The sequence below is a fragment of the Atractosteus spatula genome, chromosome 2 (assembly GCF_055471065.1).
Source record: "Atractosteus spatula isolate fAtrSpa1 chromosome 2, fAtrSpa1.hap1, whole genome shotgun sequence".
NCBI lineage: Eukaryota > Metazoa > Chordata > Actinopteri > Semionotiformes > Lepisosteidae > Atractosteus > Atractosteus spatula.
The window spans coordinates 73932039-73953754 of record NC_142707.1 but is presented as its reverse complement, the minus strand read 5'-3'; the positions used below and the strand labels follow the sequence as shown (position 1 = coordinate 73953754).

Below are 21716 nucleotides of genomic sequence, written 5' to 3'. Positions count from 1 at the left end.
TGAACACAGAGAGCAGACAAATAAAGCAAATCAAAAATTTCTAAACAAAATAAAACAAAGTCTCTCAATAAACTTTTTAAATCTAATCCTGGTGTCCAACCATGTTTCATTTACCTATAAAATACTGCAGATCCTGAAGAAGTGCAATGCAAATGATTTCTGGGAGAAATATAAAGAAATAATAAAGTTTCTAGATTTCTGAAACATAAAAACACAAGAACAGTTACAAACAAGATGAGGTGATTCTGTCGATCTATCCAGTTCGGTAGTTAGCTTTTAATTGATGTTGTGAGATAACATCATCATGGAAAATGTGGTAAGGACAGAAAATATGTAATATTGCTTGCAAAGAAAAGAAATAAAACATTTTAGAACACCTGAGTTTTAGACTGTGCCTCTTTGCTACTCAAAGGGACTGTATCAATGTGAGTTACAGACCCCAAAGTTTATACATTTACACATCAATGAAACTGCTGCTACCTGTGTTTATCATACATTTCTACAGGATTTGTAGATACTATATACAGCTGTCATGCAGAAATAGAGGCTACAAACAATTTACTAAAATCAGGTGCCACTGATGATTCATTGTTCCAGCAACAAAAACTTTGATCATTAGGCAGGATATTAGTGTAGCGCCCTCGCCCGGTGGTGAGGAGGAAGCGCACCTAGGCACTCTGGGTACCGTGAAGCAGGCTGGGAGTTGTAGGCGAGGGGAGTCTGAGGGTCAGCACGATGACCAGCAGCTGACCCTGCTTATGTAAATAAGTGTTATATTAGTTTAAGTGTCCTGTGTAGCTTTGCAAGTGTGTACTCTTCTGTTTACGAATTATCACCCTAAACCTGTGTACGTGTTCCATCGGTCCCTTATGTGTGTGTAAATCCTGTGTTGGTTTTGGTTTTGATTGGAGAATAAAGGAAGTTTCTTGTTTCTCTATCTCATCTCTGCTTGTCCTTTGTCCTGAGTGAACTCAAAAACGCAACATTGGTCTCAGAAGCAGGCAGGATGGAAAACCCGTGGCAGACTCTAGCAGACTCTGTCAAGCGCCGGCTGACTCTGTGCGGAAGGAGCTCGCCCCGCACCCAAAGTCTGTGATGGCCCTCTGCTCCCTGTGGGAGGCCTTGGAGGTAAGTGACGGGGTGCTGCACTGGGGGTGGCGGGTACCCTCCATCGGCGAGATCCGGTGGCAGCTGATGGTGCCACAGTCGCTCCACGGGGCTGTGCTCCAAGCGGTGCACGGCCAGCCGGGCGTGGGACATTTCGGCTGTAAGAAAACCCTGCAGCGTCTCTGAGGCCACTTCTATTGGGGTCTGTGCCACCGGGACATGGAGCAGTACTGCCGAACGTGTGCGGTGTGCGTGGCGCAGAAGGGTCCCCCCGAGCGCTCTCAGGCCCCCCTCCAACAACACCAGGTGGGGGCTCCCATGGAGCATGTGGGGGTGGATGTTTTGGGCCCGTTTCCGTGCACTGAGGCCGGGAACCGCTACGTCCTGGTGGCAATGGACTATTTCACAAAGTGGCCGGAGGCCTATGCAGTCCCAAACCAGAGTGCCCCCACAGTGGCCGATGCCCTACTGGAGGGGATGTTTGCTAGGCTAGGGGTGCCAGAGGAGTTACACAGTGACCAGGGATGTAACTTCGAGTCCCAGGTCTTCGCCAGAGTGTGCCAGCGCCTGGGGTTATCTAAGACGCGGACCACCCCGCTGCATCCCCAGAGCGACGGGTTGGTGGAGCGGTTTAATCAGATGCTCGCCACCCAGCTGGCCACCCTGGTGTCCCGGCACCAGTGGGACTGGGACCGCCACCTCCCCCTTGCGCTCTGGGCATATCGGACCGTGGTCCAGGAATCACCCCGGCCTCACTCATGCTGGGCCGAGAAATGCGAACCCCAGTGGACCTGTTCTTTGGGCCCGCTGCCCGGAGACGAGTCGGCACCGCCAGCTGGACCGGACAACGAGTTGGACCTGCGACAGTGGATGCGGTGAGTGCACAGCTTTACCCGAATCCACCTGACTCAGGCGGGAATCCGCCAGAAGCGGCACTACGACCTGCGGTGCAGGGGGCCTGTCTTCCAGCCCAGGGACTTGGTTTGGGGGTACAGCCCACACCGCCGCAAAGGCCTCAGCCCTAAGCTGGTGCCGTCGTGGGAGGGGCCCACTGAGGTCCTCTTGGTGGTGGGCGATTTCTGCTACCGGGTCCGGTTGCGAACACGGGGGAGAGTGGTGGTCCTGCACCTAGACTGCCTGGCACCCTACTGGGTCCGGGAGGAGGACCCTGGCGGGGAGGCTAACCTTTTGAGCACAATGCCCAGACAGCACTGTAAGAAAGTAAGAATGTAGGCTTACTGTAAGTGAAAACTATTCACATTGAACTGGCTAGAGGTGTGATGCCACTTGGGAGCTATATAATGAAGTGCTCAAATTTGAAAGAATAAGTTTAAATCAGCCATGGAAGTAGTTAGAAAGTATGATTCATACAGTGTATACTGTATGTCCAAAGGATATTTTCATTTGAATAAGCATTTTACTTGAACTAATTACTGTATCACTGATTATTACTGAAATTACTCTGACATAATGACATAGCCAAAGTGCTGAAAAAAGTCTGATTGAACAAATTAGTGCTGCTCTGTCTCTGATTCATAGAAAAAAATACTGAACTGAGGTTCTGTCATTTACCAAAGCACAGATGCATCCACTCAGAACATGCGGTATTTCTTCCAACGGCGGTAAGTCGTGTGGTGCGTAACGGTATGTAATTCACTGGCCAAAGATGATCGATAGGTGGCACTTGTGGTGTGTCTGCTTCATATGGCATATTACTATGGAATTTTATAACTAATGTGTAATTTTGGTAGCTGAACATAATAATATAAGGGCTATAATGTCTCCGAACATCATTAAGAATTTTAATTTAGGAATATAAATACAGTATATCATACATACTGTACTGTATATGACTGGTAGTGGAAGCTAAAAACCGTACTCCACCTTCTTCATAAACATTTTATACATCAAAGTCTTTAACTCGGTTAATTACTGTGGTTATATGGAAATGTTTTGACATGCTCATTCTAACTATATAAAGTTTCTATACTTTATAAAAAACTATAATGCTTTCATCTTTTTTATGAATGTTTTATTGACTTTATTGACTTGCTTTCAATATTGAGGTAAAAAACGTGTACTTTTTAGAATCCACTTAATAGGGAATAATCACATGGAATCGCATAACTAAAGAAATTAATAATTATTTTGTATTTATTTTTTTTAATGACAAGAAAATAACAAAGACACAAATATACATATAAATAGAGGAGAAAAGACATCCACTGATGCAGAAGAGAAAGAAAAAAGAAAACTCAAATAATATTTAAATACCTTTAGAAGGCTTATAAATGAAGCCAAGGGAAAAAATAAATAATAAAAGCATCAGAGATTCTTCCATTTTTACCTCACAAGCACAGATAATCATATATATAAAGAAATCCCTCTTGTTTAAAATAACATCACTCTGTTAACAGAAATAACATTTTTACTCAGTCCTACTTGATTGCTGTCAGGTCCTGGGACAGGACAGTGTGTTTCTGAATCATAACGTATCATAGCGAATCATAACCAGCTTTCTACCAACCTCAAATCCAAGGAAAGAACAAAGTTGCTTATAAGGCAGTGCCGGATTTCCTTTGCCACCTTGCTATGCAGTGATGTTCCTGAATCCAGTTCTGAAAACACTCCAAGCCCGTGACCCCAGTCCGCTCCGTGAGCAAAGACTGGGGTGATCTACATGTCTGAGCTCTGCAGCGGTACCTGGCCCTGCAAGGCATTACTACTGGTCTCTAGAGGCAGTAGTTCTAGATATATATTGCGCTGGTCTTTGGATCCAGTGACCAGCAGCCTCTGGCCGAAGCCAAGTTCCTCTGGTGCTCCCGGATAGACAGATTGGAAATCTCTACTCAGACCCGCAGCTGGCGTGTTTGCTCTCCTCCATCAGGAGACCAGGCACAGATGATGGTCTCCGCAGAGCTCGCAACACCTCTCAGCTTCCCCTGGTTAAAGTCAAGGTACATGACCAGCTGTGCAAAGGCAGACAGGCGGCTCTACAGTCTCCGTGTGGAGAAATCCACAGGGTGACCGGGCTGTCTTCGAGGCCCTCGAGTATCCGGGGGCTGCAGCCGGAGTCAGGCTGCCAGAGCCATTGACACATGGGCATGCCGAGCCAAGCCTTCGGGTCTGGGCTGCAGACTGGCACAGCGCATCAGCCAAATCTGCTCTGGTGAGCGCTAGCATGTAGAGAAAGACATTGCCCTGCTTTTTTATCTAGCAGTTAATGAAAAGGTCAATGTAGAGCATGTTATTATTACTGCAAGGAGATGTTGGGTGAGATCTAGGGGTGCAAGATTCCGTGATCAAAGCGATTGTAAAGGAGTTAATACATTCGGGGTAAATGATTAATTGTCAATCAGGTAGGAGAGAAAAAAAGAGGATACAGGAAGACAGGGGAAGAGACCGAAAGGGAGAAGGCAAGACCTCCCCTTCCTCATAAAGATCATCCATAAAAACCAGATTCAAGTTAAGTATTTGAAACTTAAATATTTAAAACTTTGAAACTTTGTTAAGAGAGCTATTCTGTGACTTTGATTTGCTTAAAGAATTCCTCAGTTAAAAATGGCCTCACCTGCTTAGTGGGTGCATTTTTAGAAGAGGTAGATAAGTTTCCATTCATTTTGTAGCATCCTGGATTATAGAGAGATTTTTAATAGTAGGTTGTATTGTGTCAGATTTAGAAGTCAGCTTTATCTCTTCTGTTGGCCTTTGCAAGCTGATAGGGGAGTTGAATACTTGGTAGCAGTCTGGGGCTTTCCTGGGTGGTTAGGATATAGGCTCCTGAAATGCCTTGCTAGAGTGTTTGCTACTAGTATAACTCGTATATTGTATGTTTATGTTGTGTGTGTTATTTAGTGTGTCATTGTCATTATTAATAAATGTTTGTTTTACCTGAGTTATTACTTTTTTCATCAAAGTTGCATCATTAAAAAAATGGAGGTGCATCCGATTATACCAAACACTTGGATGTATTCTTAACAAAATATTTACAAGTTGGGGGGTTATGATTACTTAGCTTTAATCTAAGCCATAAACCAGGCTTCTACTGTATAAACTTCCAGAGATATTATTAACAGTTTGAGGGAACATCATACCAGGGGGAAAGTGACTCTTTTTCCAGAGGTGAGAAAGTGTTAATTTGCTTAGCTATCTCTGATATTCTCTTTTTTTCTTACCCTCTATTTGTAACACAACAAATTTCACATGGATATCACCCGAGGAATTGAACCCAGGGTTGCTGCAGGGTAGCAATGCTAATCAATGTGCTTCAAGGGTTTGAGCCTTGGTCATGTCACCATTCCACTAAAACCCTGACTGGGATTCTCTAATTTAGTGGTTCTCAAACTATGGTACTATGGAGCGCTGCCAGGTGGTACGCCATATAACCCTTGATCATTGTTGTGTGCACTGAAAAATCGGGACAGGTTTTCATATTTTCTATTTTAATACGTGTCGAATACACAGCCCATGTAGTACGATACAGTGCGCGGTAATACCTGAGTGGACACAGAGCTACAATGTAATTCTATACCATTCTATAGGAATGCGTGCTATAAACGAAAGCGGCCAATTGTATTTAAAAAATGTTACCTCCAGCAAATAGGGAGGTAGGAGAATGTGTGTGATTTTGGAACACCGCCAATCTTGTAAGCACAGGAAAGCATAGAAATGAGTGCTACGAACGTAAGTGACCAATTGTATCTAAAAACACTTATCTCCTGCAAATAGGAAGGTAGGTGAATGTGCGTTATTTTGGAACGATGCCAATGTTATAAGCACAGTAATGCATAGAAATGTGAGCTACGAATGCTGGCAATCGTGTGAGCACAGGAAAGCGTGATAGATAACTGAAAAAATATTTAAGAATTGTTCTAGGTTAATTTGCGAAAAATACACAGAGCGTCTCTGTGTTTAAGCTCCCATGCGCATGAAATAAAAACGTCTTTTAACTTCTGAGACGGGACTCCTGAAATGGAAACGGGGGAAAATACAAGCTTGCGGATTGCTAAATCAGGTAAGCCCCACACTATTTTTGAAGAACCTTAATTACCATTGGCAAAAGAGTTGATACTTATTGTCTGTGGAGAAAAAGCTGCTAAACAGCTCAACCTGCTGCCCCCTCTGAAAGACACGGTCACTCACAGAATTATTGATATGGCGGATGATATCAAAAGTACGCTGAAAGAGCGCGTCAAGATGAGCAGCTGCTTTTCACTGCAATTAGACGAGTCTGTAGATGTCTTTGATTTGGCCAATTTGCTCGTTTACGTTAGATATGAGTTTGATCTTATGTCCCATAAGGACTTTCTGTTCTGTAAGCAGCTACTAACAGAAACTACAGGAGAGCACATACTTCTGTATGAATTCAATGAAGAGAATGGCATCAACTGGAAAAAATGAGTTGGAGTTTGTACAAACGGTGCTAGAGCAATGACAAGCCGACACTGCGTTGTAGTTGCACGAATTAGAGAGGTTGCTCCAGAAATTAATGGACGCATTGCAACATCCACCGCAAGACCTTTGCCTTCAAGAAAATGCCTGACAATTTTAAATCTGTTAGACTCTGTTGTGAATTGTGTCAATGCTCAAAAAATGAATTCACATCTGCTTTGCTCAACTAAACAGGCTCACCCCTCTCACTGAAATGGTGATTTTTTATTGTTTATTTTTAATTGTTGTTGTTCCTGCTTTTTTTCTGTAAAGCGCTTTGAGAAGCCACCTTTAAAGGTGCTATATCAAATAAAGTTTATTATGATATTTATTATATGTGTATGTAAGTGTTATATTTCTGGATATAAGGATTATATTTCTGATTGCATTCATGTAGCTGAGTGGACTGCAATACTCTGGGTAAAATAACTCATTCAAATATCATCTGTTAAGACTTGAAACCACAAGTCATTAGTTTAGAGATGTACCCAATATGCTGTGCTGTACCTACACTTTGCAATTAGCAGAGTGACGGATGTATTACCCGAGCCTTTATTCTAACTTGTCTGGATTCATTTTAATCAAATAAAATATTGAATTGAAGGTTATTGAAGTTTATAATATTATTAAAAAATAAATACTATAATAAATATTTAATTGAAGTTTCATTTTTAAACTACAGGTCTAATCCATTGTTTACAGATGGTACAGCAAACAGCTGCTAGACAGGCACTGTATCTCTTTGTCTCATTGTCTGATTACAATGCTGGATTATTCATAATTATGTGTATTGTCTTTGACCAATAGCTTTTTGATATTCCCCTTGACATTCACACAGTGTTGAACATAACAAAGTCCCAGTCCTATATAAAAGCCTGTTTTCTAACAACAATCAACAAAGAAAGAGAAAGCAAGTTTCTGCAAGATGTCTTTATGAGGAGCCTGTTAAATAGTAAGTATTGTTTTATGATTTCACAAATCATTGTGTTTGAGTTCATAATATATTAATGTGTAAGAGTTACCACAAATAATTATATATACACATTCAATATAAACATAGGTTAATAGGTAAATATCAATGGGCTGTTTTTACTCTGAATCTTCTGTAATGTTAGCCTATCAGGCAAGAGGAGTATTTTGTTATTCATTTAAAGCTTTCAGTCAATAAATGTGGAATAAAAAAAGCTTTATGGATTGAGTCAATTTAGTAATTGTGAGTATCCAAAATGTTAACCTGATCTCTGACAAAGGCAGTATTGAAGTGGTAATCTGAGTTTGTTATCCTGTAAACATACAGTGCATTTCAAAGGCAATTTATTGATATTGTACTTCAAACAGGATTCTGTTTCCTCTGAGGAACTGCAATTAAATTTCGAACCAGAAATCAACAGTCTAATACAATGTATTAAAGCACAGTATTCTACTGGCATTTTAAGACTACACTTCATAAGTTTGAATTTTAACTTTATTAAAAGATACAAAACACAATATATTCTCTTGAAACGTTTTAAAAAGTGTGTACAATATGATTTATCATTTATCCCAATAAAACATTTCACTATATTAAGTTTTTTTTTGTTTCAACAATACTTGCAGGCAACAGGAAATATGATATTTGTAGTAATCCCATATGATTTCAAGTAAACATCCAAATATCTGGCAAATGTTTAATATGATTCTCTTTCTTCCTTACAGAAGTAATTAAAAATAGGTTTCATTGAAACACGTGGCTTCTGTTTCTATCAGCCTCATTTTGTGAATCTCAGAATTATGAATTCAACATTATTGGAGATCGACACAATAGAATACTGCTTTGAGGACATGAACAAATCCTGTATAAAAGAGCACAGAACTGTTGGTATGAAGGTAGCTATGTATTTTGTGTTTGGTCTTACAGTCCTTTTCACAATTGGTGGAAATCTTGTTGTGATTATTTCCATCTCTCATTTCAAGCAGCTTCACTCACCAAATAACTTGCTTGTTCTTTCACTGGCAACCATTGATTTTCTCTTAGGTTTAATTGTTCTCCCATTTAGCATGGTCAGAATGGTTGAAACTTGTTGGTATTTGGGATCATTCTTTTGCAGACTTCATACATCTATTGACATTTTGCTTTGCACTGCCTCCATTTTCCATTTATGTTTTATCGCTATTGATCGGTATTATGCAGTATGTGAGCCTCTTCATTATGCAAACAAAATCAGCATCAGCGTGTCCTATGTGTTTATTACTATTGGTTGGATATTGCCAGCGTTATACAGTTTTGGAATAATTTACACCAAATCTAACGACAAAGGCCTAGAGGATGTGGCTGCCATACTATCATGTGAGGGTGGTTGTTTACTTATTTTCAATAAGTTATGGGCATTACTGGATGCAGTTACTTTTTTTGTTCCCTGTTTTGCCATGATTGGAATATATGCGCACATTTTCAGTGTAGCTAGAAACCAAGCAAGAATGATACAAATTATGGAAAATAGAATATTTTCAGTGGACGACAGTAAAAAAAGAACTCAACAGAACAGGGAACATAAAGCTGCTAAGACACTAGGTATAGTTATGGGTGTCTTTCTAATCTGCTGGGTCCCTTACTTCACAGATACAATGATAGATGTCTATCTCAATTTTGCAACTCCTTCGGTCGTGTTTGATGGCCTAATATGGTTGGGCTATTTAAATTCTACATTTAATCCATTAATATATGCTTTGTTCTATCCATGGTTTCGAAAAGCACTGAGACTTATTATTACATGTAAAATATTTCACCGTAATTCATCTAGAATTAAACTTTTGTCTGAATAAAGTTGTCGAAATGTATAGCTGGGATAGTACACATTGAAAAATTTCAATTCATCATTATAGATGTGTTTTTGTTTATTTCAATAAAATGTTTAAAACCAGCATCTGCTTTCATTACTTACAGTATGTCACTTTTTATTGTGATATTAAATCTTAATAAGCCTTTATCGAACTGGTAAATTTCGAACACTAAAAAAACTTCAGAAATGTCTGATTAAGAAATTTAATGAGATACTCCAATATATTTGGAAAGATGTGCAGTATTTGAATACAACAGAGATATAACTCGTGGTTGGCTGTAAGAAAAAGGAAGAATTAATTGTGACGCTACAGTCAGTAATAAAAAAAGTAAGTAATCTAGGGTACATGTGCATTTATTATACTGCGAGAACATTTCATTATTATATGAAAACTGTGTTCAATATTAATAAAAAATCCCTTTATTTCTGATGTCTTACACATAGATGAGAATAAAAATCTTCACGATTACTCAATTTATTATTCAGTTCCTGTTTTCCTTTAATGATGGTTCATCATTGTTTTTTTTACCCCGTCCAGTTTGTACTACTTCTTTCTGGTCTCCTGTTTGTCGGGCAGATGCCTCAGCTGCTTTGCTGGAATGTTAAGCACATTCGCAGCCCTTTCTTTGGTTCTCGTCACCATTCCACTCCAAAGTCGAATAGCCCTTCAGCCTGGGGGCTCATCAACAGGATTTCCACTCCAAGACCGAGATACCCGAGCATCCTCATTTTTCTTGGGAGCTCCGTGTCACGCCCTCTGCAGCCAGTGGGCGCTCCTACTCTGTCCCGTCCCTAGTTTTTTGTGCTTTGCTCTCCTTCCGGGGTCTCTCTCTCTGGAGCTATATATTTCCGGGTCACTTATTCTGCTTCGCTCAGCATTGCCGTTCAGATGTCCTGAAACCCGCCTAGCATCCAGGTCGCCCCACGTCCGCTGCCTGAGGGCATTGGTTTCTATTCGACTCCTGAACTGCTGAGCCCGGGCTTTTTCCCCATTCCTCCGCTATGCATATGGGTCTTTTTCTGCTCTCCTCCCTCTCCATGGCTTGTCCTTTCTGACATCCATGACACCCAGCACAGGATTCCACTCCGAAGCTGAGGCTGCCCAGTTCCTGTCAAAGGGATGATTTACAAGGGTTGTGATCTTTGGGCTCTATACCAACCACCCTCACTTCTCGCCACTGAAACTGCTCTGACTGCAGTCTGTGACTTCAAGCCTCTCTGCACTGCAGATCTCTTTTCTAGGTTGCCTCTTCTCCAGAACTTTATTCTGTACTCCTGTCCGACTGCTTAGCAGCTTCTGGACTCCACCCTAGAATCCTTGACTCTTCTCTGCTGGTCACCTGCAGTTCTGTCCTGCCCACAAGAGGAAACTTCTGTTGTCCAGGACCCCAGGGTTCTCCCCATGCAGCCGTTTGTCCTCTCCCTAGCCTAGCCCAGCCCCATTCTTGCTCTTTTGGGTCCTGCCATAGTAGTTTAGTTTTTTTCTGTTATCGTTCCTACTGCCTTCTCAGCTATTCTTGAAGTGACTTCTTCTCCTGACTCAGGGCTATTTATCCTCACCTTTTTCTCTTGGGCTGTCTGGGTAACTTTTCTTTGCTATCATTTTTCCCAGTCTCCTTTCAGCGTTCCAGCAGAACCTTCTGTTTCTTTCTTAGGGAGTCAAGCATCCCGTTTCTGCTTCAATGCCTGAGAGCATCTCTCTGTTAGCCTAAGCCCCTTAAGGATTCCTAGTTGTCAGGCTCTGACAGGGACCGCCCCCTGCTGCTGTGATGACAAAGGGACTCTCAGAAATGAGAGAGAACTTTGGGAAGGCCCATTGCCTCAGGAGTGCCAGGAGTGTGGGTTGGCAAACACAAGCGTCGACGCGGTGAGCAGTGAAAAGAATAAGAGGGGACTAGAATATGAAACTGCAGCGTTAGGCGATGCAGAGAGCAGCCAAAGAGCTAAAGCTGGCGTGTTGGGTGACGCTGGAGCTGATTCTACTGCGCCGGTGAGGCTGAATGCCGGCTTGGAAATGAAACTGCTACACGTTTGGAACCCAGGGATCTATGTGGAATTTGTATTGTTACAAATAGAGGCTTAAAAAATTAACTCTAGAATAAAGAGTCAATTTCCCTCTGGTATTGTGTCCACTCAAACTGTTAATAATATCTCTGGAAGTTTATACAGTAGAAGCCTGCTTTATGGCTTAGATTAAAGCTAAGTAATCATACTGTATGTCTCCCAAGGCGCTTCCCCGTCATAGCGACTGGGTCGTACCAGCACCGGCGGGTGAGGGAACAGCTGGCCAGCTCCGGCGGGGAGGGCATCTCCTCTCTGGGGCATCCGCTGGACGGGAGTAGGGGACAGTCACCCCAGTTCCACTGGCAAGACCACTACTGGATGGCCCTTGTAAGGGCTGTGGCCACCTGTTGCACCCAAGAGTTGCTCAGGCTCTGGGTGTTCCCTTCCCCTGGGTTTGGTCTCTTTCAGGGTCAGCCGGCGCTTGATAGAGTCCGCTAGCATCTGCAACGGGATGTCCATCCTGCCCGCTACTGACACCAATGTAGCATTTTTGAGTCAGCAATGCTAATCAATGTGCTTCAAGAGTTTGAACCTGGGTCATGTCACTATTCCACTACAACCCTGACTGGGATTCTCTAATTAGTAGACACAGTGTCATGCCCTATTCTATTCTGTCCTGTCCCTTGTTTCTTGTGCTGTGCTTGTCCTTCCAGTGTGTCTTTGTGTGGGGCTAAATATTTTTGGGTCACCCTTTCCTCCTCGCTCAGCATTGAGGGTTTGGATGTCTTGAGACCCGCCTAGCGCCAGGTCGTCTCTGCTGCAGCCTGAGGGCATAGGCTTCTACCCAACATCATCTGACCCCCTGAGCCCGTGATTACCCCTCTTCCGCCACTAAGCACAGGGTCTTTTTTTGCTCTCCTGCCATTCCACAGCATGTGACACTTTTCGACATCTGTGACACAAAGGGGTCACTTCAGGGTACTTGTAAGCAAGAGGTGTTGTTGATAAGGAAGACCTCTCTACAAATGCTGATCTATACATCAGCATTTAACCTCTGTATGGGGGATGTATTACCTATTACGTGTTAAAAGATAAATGGTTAGAATTTCAATAGCAGAATGTACTGAAGTTCCATAACTCAGGAAAGTCTGCTTCAAAATTTTTGCATTTTAGTCCTTTGTGTACAGAAAGTTTGCATCTGTGCTTTGGTGTTCCTGTCCTACTTCTGTCTTTTTTAAAAACATCTTTATTAATTATTTTATGCAGAAGCATAGAGTATCTTGTGAAAGATTGTGTATTGTGTGAAAATCATTAAACTGACATCTTAAGTGTCATTGGAGATTATATTTCTGATTGCTTTCATGTAGCTGAGTGGACTGCAATACTCTGGGTAAAATAACTCACTCAAATATCATCTGTTAGGACTTGAAACCACCAGTCATTAGTTTAGAGATGTACCCAATATGCTGTGCTGTACCTACACTTTGCAATTAGCAGAGTGATGGATGTATTACCCAAGCCTTTATTCTAACTTGTCTGGATTCATTTTAATTAAACAAAATATTTAATTGAAGGTTAATTGCCTTTTTAAACTACAGGTCTAATCCATTGTTTACAGATGGAACAGCAAACAGCTGCTAGACAGGCGCTGTATCTCTTTGTCTCATTGTCTGATTACAATGCTGGATTATTCATAATTATGTGTATTGTCTTTGACCAATAGCTTTTTGATATTCCCCTTGACATCCACACAGTGTTGAACATAACAAAGTCCCAGTCCTATATAAAAGCCTGTTTTCTAACAACAATCAACAAAGAAAGAGACAGCAAGTTTCTGCAAGATGTCTTTATGAGGAGCCTGTTAAATAGTAAGTATTGTTTTATGATTTCACAATTCATTGTGTTTGAGTTCATAATATATTAATGTGTAAGAGTTACCACAAATAATTATATATATACACATTCAATATAAACATAGGTTAATAGGTAAATATCAATGGGCTGTTTTTACTCTGAATCTTCTGTACTGTTAACCTATCAGGCAAGAGGAGTATTTTGTTATTCATATAAAGCTTTCAGTCAATAAATGTGAAATCCTGAATGTTAACCTGATTTCTGATGAAGGCAGTATTGAAATGGTCATTTGAGTTTGTTACATGAATATAACAAGTTGTATTCCCTCTGTAAACATGCGGTGCATTTCAAAAGCAATTTATTGATATTGTACTTCAAACAGGATTCTGTTTCAAACAAATGATTTATAGTTTATAGTATTTACAGTATGATGAATAAGAGTTATAGATTCCTAGTTTAAATAATTTAAACAAACACATTTTAAACATTTTGTGAAAGACTACGTTACGTAGTAATATAGATTACACTTCAGAATTTTGAATTTTAACATCACTAAAAGATGCGAAACACAATATATTCCTTTGAAACGTTTTAAAAAGTGTGTACAATAAGATTTATCATTTATCCCAATAAAACTTCTCCGGCACTCTCGTATTTCACATTGTTTAGGGAATTTAAGACACCCAATAGAGTATTTTTCACTATATTAAGATTTGTTTTGTTTCAACAATACATGCAGGCAACAGGAAATATATTTGTAATAATCCCATATGATTTCAAGTAAACATCCAAATATCTGGCAAATGTTTAATATGATTCTCTTTCTTCCTTACAGAAGTAATTAAAAATAGGTTTCATTGAAACACATGGCTTCTGTTTCTATCAGCCTCATTTTGTGAATCTCAGCATTATGAATTCAACATTATCGGAGATTGACACAATAGAATACTGCTTTGAGGACATGAACAAATCCTGTATAAAAGAGCACAGAACTGTTGGTATGAAGGTAGCTATGTATTTTGTGTTTGGTCTTACAGTCCTTTTCACAATTGGTGGAAATCTTGTTGTGATTATTTCCATCTCTCATTTCAAGCAGCTTCACTCACCAAATAACTTGCTTTTTCTTTCACTGGCAACCATTGATTTTCTCTTAGGTTTAATTGTTCTCCCATTTAGCATGGTCAGAATGGTTGAAACATGTTGGTATTTGGGATCATTCTTTTGCAGACTTCATACATCTATTGACAATTTGCTGTGCACTGCCTCCATTTTCCATTTATGTTTTATCGCTATTGATCGGTATTATGCAGTATGTGAGCCTCTTCATTATGCAAACAAAATCAGCATCAGAGTGTCCTGTGTGTTTATTATTATTGGTTGGATATTGCCAGTAATATACAGTTTTGGAATGATTTACACCAAATCTAACGACCAAGGCCTAGAAGATATGGTTGCCATACTGTCATGTGAGGGTGGTTGTTTACTTGTTTTTAATAAGTTATGGGCATTACTGGATGCAGTTACTTTTTTTGTTCCCTGTTTTGCCATGATTGGAATATATGCGCACATTTTCAGTGTAGCTAGAAACCAAGCAAGAATGATACAAATTATGGAAAATAGAATATTTTCAGTGGACGACAGTAAAAAAAGAACTCAACAGAACAGGGAACATAAAGCTGCTAAGACACTAGGTATAGTTATGGGTGTCTTTCTAATCTGCTGGGTCCCTTACTTCACTGATGAAACGATAGATGTCTATCTCAATTTTGCAACTCCTTCGGTCGTGTTTGATAGCTTAATATGGTTGGGCTATTTAAATTCGACTTTTAATCCATTAATATATGCTTTGTTCTATCCATGGTTTCGAAAAGCACTGAAACTTATTGTTACAGGTAAAATATTTCACCGTAATTCATCTAGAATTAAACTTTTGTTGGAATAAAGTTGTCAAAATGTATAGCTGGGATAGTACACATTGAACAATTTCAATTCATCATTATAAATGTGTTTTTGTTTATTTAAATAAAATATTTAAAACTAGCATCTGCTTTCATTATTTACAGTATGTGTTTTTTTTATTGTGATGTTAAATCTTTATAAGCCTTTACTGTCCATGGAAGAACTGGTATGATTATGATCATAGGTAGTTAACCTAAAACAGATACATTTCACTGTGAAAAAAACACATGTCAAAAACAAAGTTCTGTCTAGACTCACTCTCGATTTTTCTTGGTTCATACTTAGTTCAGTGTCCTCCACTTTTCATTCTCTTTTAGCTTCAGGTCTTCCCATAGTCCATTTCCTACTGTCAGATTCCAAGTAGCAAAACACAGAGCTTAAGAATTTGGCAAACTTCTCTCATTCTCCTCCACAACTACTGGCTCAATAGTCAACTTGTATAGAATAGAACAGGGTGCATTGTTGTTCTTTGTTCCAACAATTACCTGTTGCCATCTTAGGTCTGGGTGTGGCCATTTTTATGCAAGCAAGCTGATATTAAATGTCTCAGAGTAAATACTGTCCCTTCAGGATGACGTCTCTAGTGGTATCACAATACACACTAATGGGCTTTGCTGAATTTATGAACTAGGTAATTCAATATTTTTCATTATGGAGTGAAAATCATACTCAAAAGATGCACTACCAAATATCATGCTGATTTCAATTTTAAGAGTATGGAGCAGTAAATACAGGGTCCCCAAACCCCTGGGTTTGGGTTGTGGCATTAGTGACATCATTTATAGTTTTACTGCAGATAAAGTAAGGACATTTAGTACAGGCAGTAACAATTGAAATCTGTGCATAATAATTATTCTGATGTATAAACAATGTATGCATTCCAGGTCATGATTATAGTATTTATGAACATTTTTTATTCATTAACTTATTGTCACAGGAGCTGGATCTGACTCCCGTGAAGTGCACTGTTAAAGACCCTATGCAGACGGTATAATCTGGAAATGACTGGAGAAGGACATCAGGGGAAGGTACAGCAGGATTAGGATGGGTTGATAGACAGGGGGTGGTGACTGTAGTGATCCGGTGCATGGGGGGAAATGTGGAAGCAACCAAATCCAGGAAAGTCCAAAACGGGACGTTGGGGTGCAGTCCGTAATCCAAAGGCCAGGAGATCCATCCAAGACAGATACACTTAAAATCACCGGGAAGGGGAACCGAGACCAGGAACACAAAGAACTAAAAGCATAACGGGACCAGGCGAGCTGAATCCCAGACCAAGACGGTAGGGACGCCGGGGAATAAGGCCTGCCCTCGAGCTACCTGCGAGCCTTGTGGTGTCCATCTTCCAATACTGAGCCAGGAACTGCAGAGACGCTAGGCTTTTAACCAAAATACATACAAGACACACCAGAGAATAATAAAAACTAATTGTAACAGAAAATGGTAGACGTGTCCTCTAGAGGAGGGAAGTGGAACGTAACACTTATCTGGTTAAATAAATCTGGTTAAGTACGCCTGAAGCCTTCTTGAAGTATAATATTTTTTGAAACATCATACAGTACTTGCCTGAATGATAAGATATCATTTGTGGGTATTCACCTGTGCAAAGGAATACATTATTGTCATTCATTTCTATAAGTGTTTAGTGTACCATTGAGTCAGATTATCATAATTGTATGTGGTTTAAACACAGCTGCAGCCATGTAATATGTGTAAGATGTCAGTTAGTAACCCACGCAGCAGCATGTAATGGCTTTTTATTTTTCAATAATCTGATCAAGGCTGCACTACTATGTAAAACTGTAAGGTGGTGCAGTGAATCCTTAAAGTACTGCAGCTGCTTGTGGTGGTCAGTGAAAAAATTAGTACAGTATAAGCCATTAGCGCTTTCCTGTGATATTCATACTATATACATACTAATGACAAAATTTCATTAAATACAATGATTAGATTGTTGAGACAGGATATTGTTATCACGTAGCTCCAAATGAGATATGTCACAATACTGTATGTTAATAATATAATGATCATTTTTAGTTACAAATACAGTATACAGTATATATTAAATAGTAATTTGAAAACAGATTATTCTATTTTAGAGTTTAATTGTAAAATATATACATAGTGACTTTAAAAACAAGCTAAAAATAAAAAGGGAGCCAATTTTTAAAAAATAGTTTTGAGTAGTGATTTGAATGACTTTTTCATATACTGCATGTTGCACTGTACTATAGCTGATACCCTTTTGCACTATATTTACATTAATATATAGTATTTAAATTGTTGCAATTTGTCATTGAGATACAATATGCACTGCTCAAAATGTTTTAATATCATTTTAATGATCACTTGCAATACAGTTGTATACATAATGGCATCTAAAAGAAGGCAATCTGCAAGAACTAATACTTGTATATACAATTTTGATGTACAGTGTGGATATCTAAGGATAATACTTCACTGAATTCTTTAATGTGTTTGGCACATCAGAATTGTTTTTTTTCTCCACGTATTTGTAGCGGAGCTAGTTCGGATACGGTGACGTCAGAGCCCTCACTGCGCGTAGCAGGGACCTCGGCTGCTGGGGCTAAGGGAGGTCTCCTTTAGCTCATGCGACTGGTTCCCTGTTGCATTATGCCGGAGACCCGAGTTCGTGCCCCAAGTGCTGCGGGACGGAACAGATGGCGGGGGGCACGACACCGCGCAGAACCGCGACGGTCACATATTCAGCTCACGAGCTTTTAAAAATTACGTGCTGTAAAGGAGACACTTATTGTTCCATTTTAAATAGATCCCTTAAAAATAAAAAAATAGCAATGTAAATTCATAAATTTAAAATTAATTCATGCACTAGCAAAATCCAAAAGTATTGTAAATATCTATCTTTTGTCATCGTCTCCTCATGTCAGTTGTAAATAGTCAAAATATATAATAAAACCAGGACAGCATGACTGAAAGGCAGATTAGCATGTCTGAGTAAAAAACTACATAATCATGTTTTGAAATTCTAGGAAAAAACATCCTTGTCACTAGCTGCTATCAATAAAACAAAAGAGATTCACCGAATGGCCCACCCCAGGTATCCCCAAAAGCAAGGAGACGATGTGTGGGACAGTGGGAAATGCAGTTTCTTTCTTGAAGAATTTAATGCCACAGTCTAAATTGAAAACTACAAGTGTTGCTTAGTGATGAATTTACTTAATAGGACGTTTCATTTTCCATTACAATGCAAAGAAAAAAATATATAAACAACAGATAATTACATTTACTGATGTTATAATTGTTTTCAGAGGAAGTGAAACCAAAGCAACCAGAAGTGTTTCAATACTAAAACCAAAGAAACCTAAAACAAGTGAAGGAAAGAAGATCAACAAAAATTTACACAAAATTACAAAGAAACCAAAAACACCAAAAGAGCATACTGTACTATGCAAAAAAAATGTTGTAAATAATGCAGAATTGTGGTGAGTGTGTAGTTTCTATTCCTTAAAGAGAATCTCTGGAGCTTTTTGATTTTTTGTAGGACTGGGTAAAATCTGGAATGGAGGAACACCGGAACATAGACAACTGCACAGACTTCAGAATTTTCTTAAACTAGTCTATTTTATGTTTCTGTACCACATTTCTATACCATTTATAATGGCTGGGAAGCTATTTTTAATGACACAAACAAGCACAAACTGAGCGCTAACTAATCAACCAGTTCTGTTCTCCTGTGCAGTTGTAGGAGGGCTGAGTGATGTCACACCTCCAAAAAGAAAACACTTTATCTCACAAACAATAACAGCTGGGAAGATATTTTCAATGGCAGAAACCGGCAGAATTGGAGCACTAATGAATTAGATCAGCTTGATTCTCCTGCACCATTCTATGGTGGCTGGGTGACTTCACACTATGAAAAAAGAAGGTGCTATCTCTTTCAAAGAAAAGCAGCTGGGAAGTTACTTTCAATGGCACAAACCAGCACAAACACTGCACTAACGAATCAGATCAGTCTGGTTCTCCTGTGCCATAGCAGGGTGGCTGAGTGACGTCACGCCCCCTGAAAAAGACCTTACTTACTGAAAAAGTAAGGTCCTACAGTATATTTTGGAACCGAAAGCAGCAGTAATGTTACTTTGAATAGCAAAAACTGGCACAAATGCAGCAGTAACAAATAAGGTGGGTTTCATGTGCTGTTTGTAGGGAAGCAACTTTCACAGAGCTATTTTTCCAACCTATTACAATTAAATGTACCAATGTTGCCAAAGTAAGGAATTATTTTAAAACCCTTTTTAAAAGTGTTAGAATAAATTTGTCTAAGGGAAGCTTGGTTTCTGAAGAAAACTAGTCTGTCAACCTGTCACAACATTTGTCCCTGTAGTAGTTCAGGTGGGTAGCTGCGTCAGCATGTGTAGGCTGCAAAGGAACAAGTAATAGGTTTATTCTGTGCTAAAAAGAGAAGAAAGAAAACACAATATTTCTTTCTTATTAAAGATGACAATCATTTTTTATGGAATGCCAAGTAAAAACATTAAAATGCATAAAATAAAATGAGAAACATTTAGTTTACAGAGCTTCAATTGCAAAAACTTAGCATTTTGCCTTTTACTTGCGCAACAGACTTACTCTTTCACAGTGAAATACTGCTCTACAACTCTACAGTCTCATCAGATATCAAAATTGAAATGGAGTAACAAAGGTCACAATTTTCACAGTGTGAAGAACACTTGTACACCTACTTCCTAGGTTATGTAAGATTCAACATTTGTAAATTTGAATTTATGGGCCACGGGGCCCATAATACAGTTTTCAAGTTAAAGAGATTTGACATCTGATACAGTACAAAATGAGCAAATAGTAAGTTCCTTTAATGGTTAATGGAAACTCCCTTCCACCACCACAAATGTGTAGCTCCCATCTGAATGTTGCAACAGAAGTCAAAGTGTGCATGGTACACTCACCACACCTCAACTACCAGTGGGGAGGAGAACAGAGTAATGAAGCCTATTCAAAGATGGTGATTATTAAGACACCATGATTGGTAAAGACCAAGGGGAAATTTGGCTAGAGTAACACCACTACAGAAAAACCATGGGACTTTTAAGGACCACAGAGAGTCAGGACCTTGGTTTTACGTCTCATCAGAAGGACAGTGCCTTATTTTAAAGTATAGTGTCCCCGTCACCATACTGAGGGCATTAGAACCCACAAGGACCACAGAGTGAGCACCCCTATTGGCCCCACTAACACCTCTTCCAGCAGCTCTCCCTGGAAGGTGGAGGTCCCTGGAGGTGTAACCAGAGGTCTCCCTGGTACAGGCACTGGCCAGGCTCACCCCTGCTTAGTTTCATCGGGTTGCCAGTGTGAACTGCAGGGTGACATAACTGCTGGCAAAGGAAGAAATAAAACAAGCGATACAATAAGCAATAGTGTTTGAATATGTAGTTAAAAGCATAAGTTATAAATCAAGGCAATGCTTGTAGTTTCAGGGTCACACAAAGAACTGAATCTAAAATATTTTATTCATCCGAGATTTCAAACCTTTGAAAAGCCTTTTTAAGATGCCTGTCTTTGTTTTTATGATATAGAGCACAGTAAATGTGCTATCTGAGTAATATTTCAGTGCACATGGAATATAACTATATTGTAATAACATTTTCACTGTGAAGGTGGTGTTTCCTTTGGAAAATGGCTGAATAAACACATTTAAAAATAATATTAAATTTCACTTTCATTGTATTTTTCATTTATTTTACTAACACTGAAGAAAAATAGATGATATATGAAAGAGCAAAGTTAATTTTCTTCACTCTAAATTCATCCAGATGTTATTTACAGATGCAGCCATTCAAAATACACGGTACAAACCTGCGGTACGGTAAACTACCCACAAGCCACCGCAGGGCACCGCGGTAAGTGATTGGCTGGCCAAAATGACCGACAGGGGCACTCGTGGTGCATTGGTTGGTAGTGAAAAGATTTAATCATTTAATCTCTTTACTGTGCACATTTTAATCAGCTTAGTATTGAATATTTATATGGAATTTTACCACTAAAGGGAAATTTTAGTAGCTGACCATAAAAGAGGAGCATAACGCATCTGAAGGTCATAAACGATATTAATTTAGGAACATAAACATTACTGTATGTACTGTAACGCAACAGGGGCTCAGGCGTGTGCCTTTGCCGCATCAGGTCGGCCCCGCACTGTCCGGGGCTCGAACCCGGGACTTCCCGCGTCACTCTGCAGGGACCCAGCCCGGTGAGCCAAAGAGAGATCTCTCTACAGCCCAGTAGCTGTAGTCCTGCTATCACAGGGAAGGGCGGTGACGTCACCTGCTCTGGTATGCCGGCTCTTAAGTGCCTGTTGGCCATAAGCGTTACAGTACGTATACTGTACTGTGTATGGCTGGTCTTGGTAGTTTAAAGAAAAAATACACACCAGTCTTCCATTTCTCCCTAAACATTTTAAGCATGAAAGTTTTATGAAACGGTACCCAAATATTTGATTGCTGTATTGAATGAATTTTAATTTAAAAAAATTATTTACCACGAAAATTA

General features: G+C 39.7%; 2 protein-coding genes across 2 annotated transcripts; both read left to right on the top strand.

Moving 5' to 3' along the window:
- The first annotated feature begins 8343 nt into the window (after window positions 1–8343).
- On the top strand, window positions 8344–9339 carry LOC148840264 (trace amine-associated receptor 4-like). The gene has a single exon (XM_088907635.1). It carries the CDS (start codon window positions 8359–8361, stop codon window positions 9337–9339), a length of 981 nt encoding a protein of 326 aa, XP_088763761.1. The 5' UTR covers window positions 8344–8358.
- Window positions 9340–14160: 4821 nt separating this feature from the next.
- LOC148840263 (trace amine-associated receptor 4-like) lies at window positions 14161–15156 on the top strand. Its single transcript, XM_088908412.1, has one exon. The coding sequence runs from the start codon at window positions 14176–14178 to the stop codon at window positions 15154–15156; it is 981 nt and encodes a 326-aa protein (XP_088764538.1). The 5' UTR covers window positions 14161–14175.
- The last annotated feature ends 6560 nt before the right edge of the window (window positions 15157–21716 follow it).

Coding starts and splice junctions, on each gene's coding strand:
- LOC148840264 (XM_088907635.1), top strand. CDS start 8,359: ATGAACAAATCCTGTATAAAAGAGCACAGAACTGTTGGTATGAAGGTA.
- LOC148840263 (XM_088908412.1), top strand. CDS start 14,176: ATGAACAAATCCTGTATAAAAGAGCACAGAACTGTTGGTATGAAGGTA.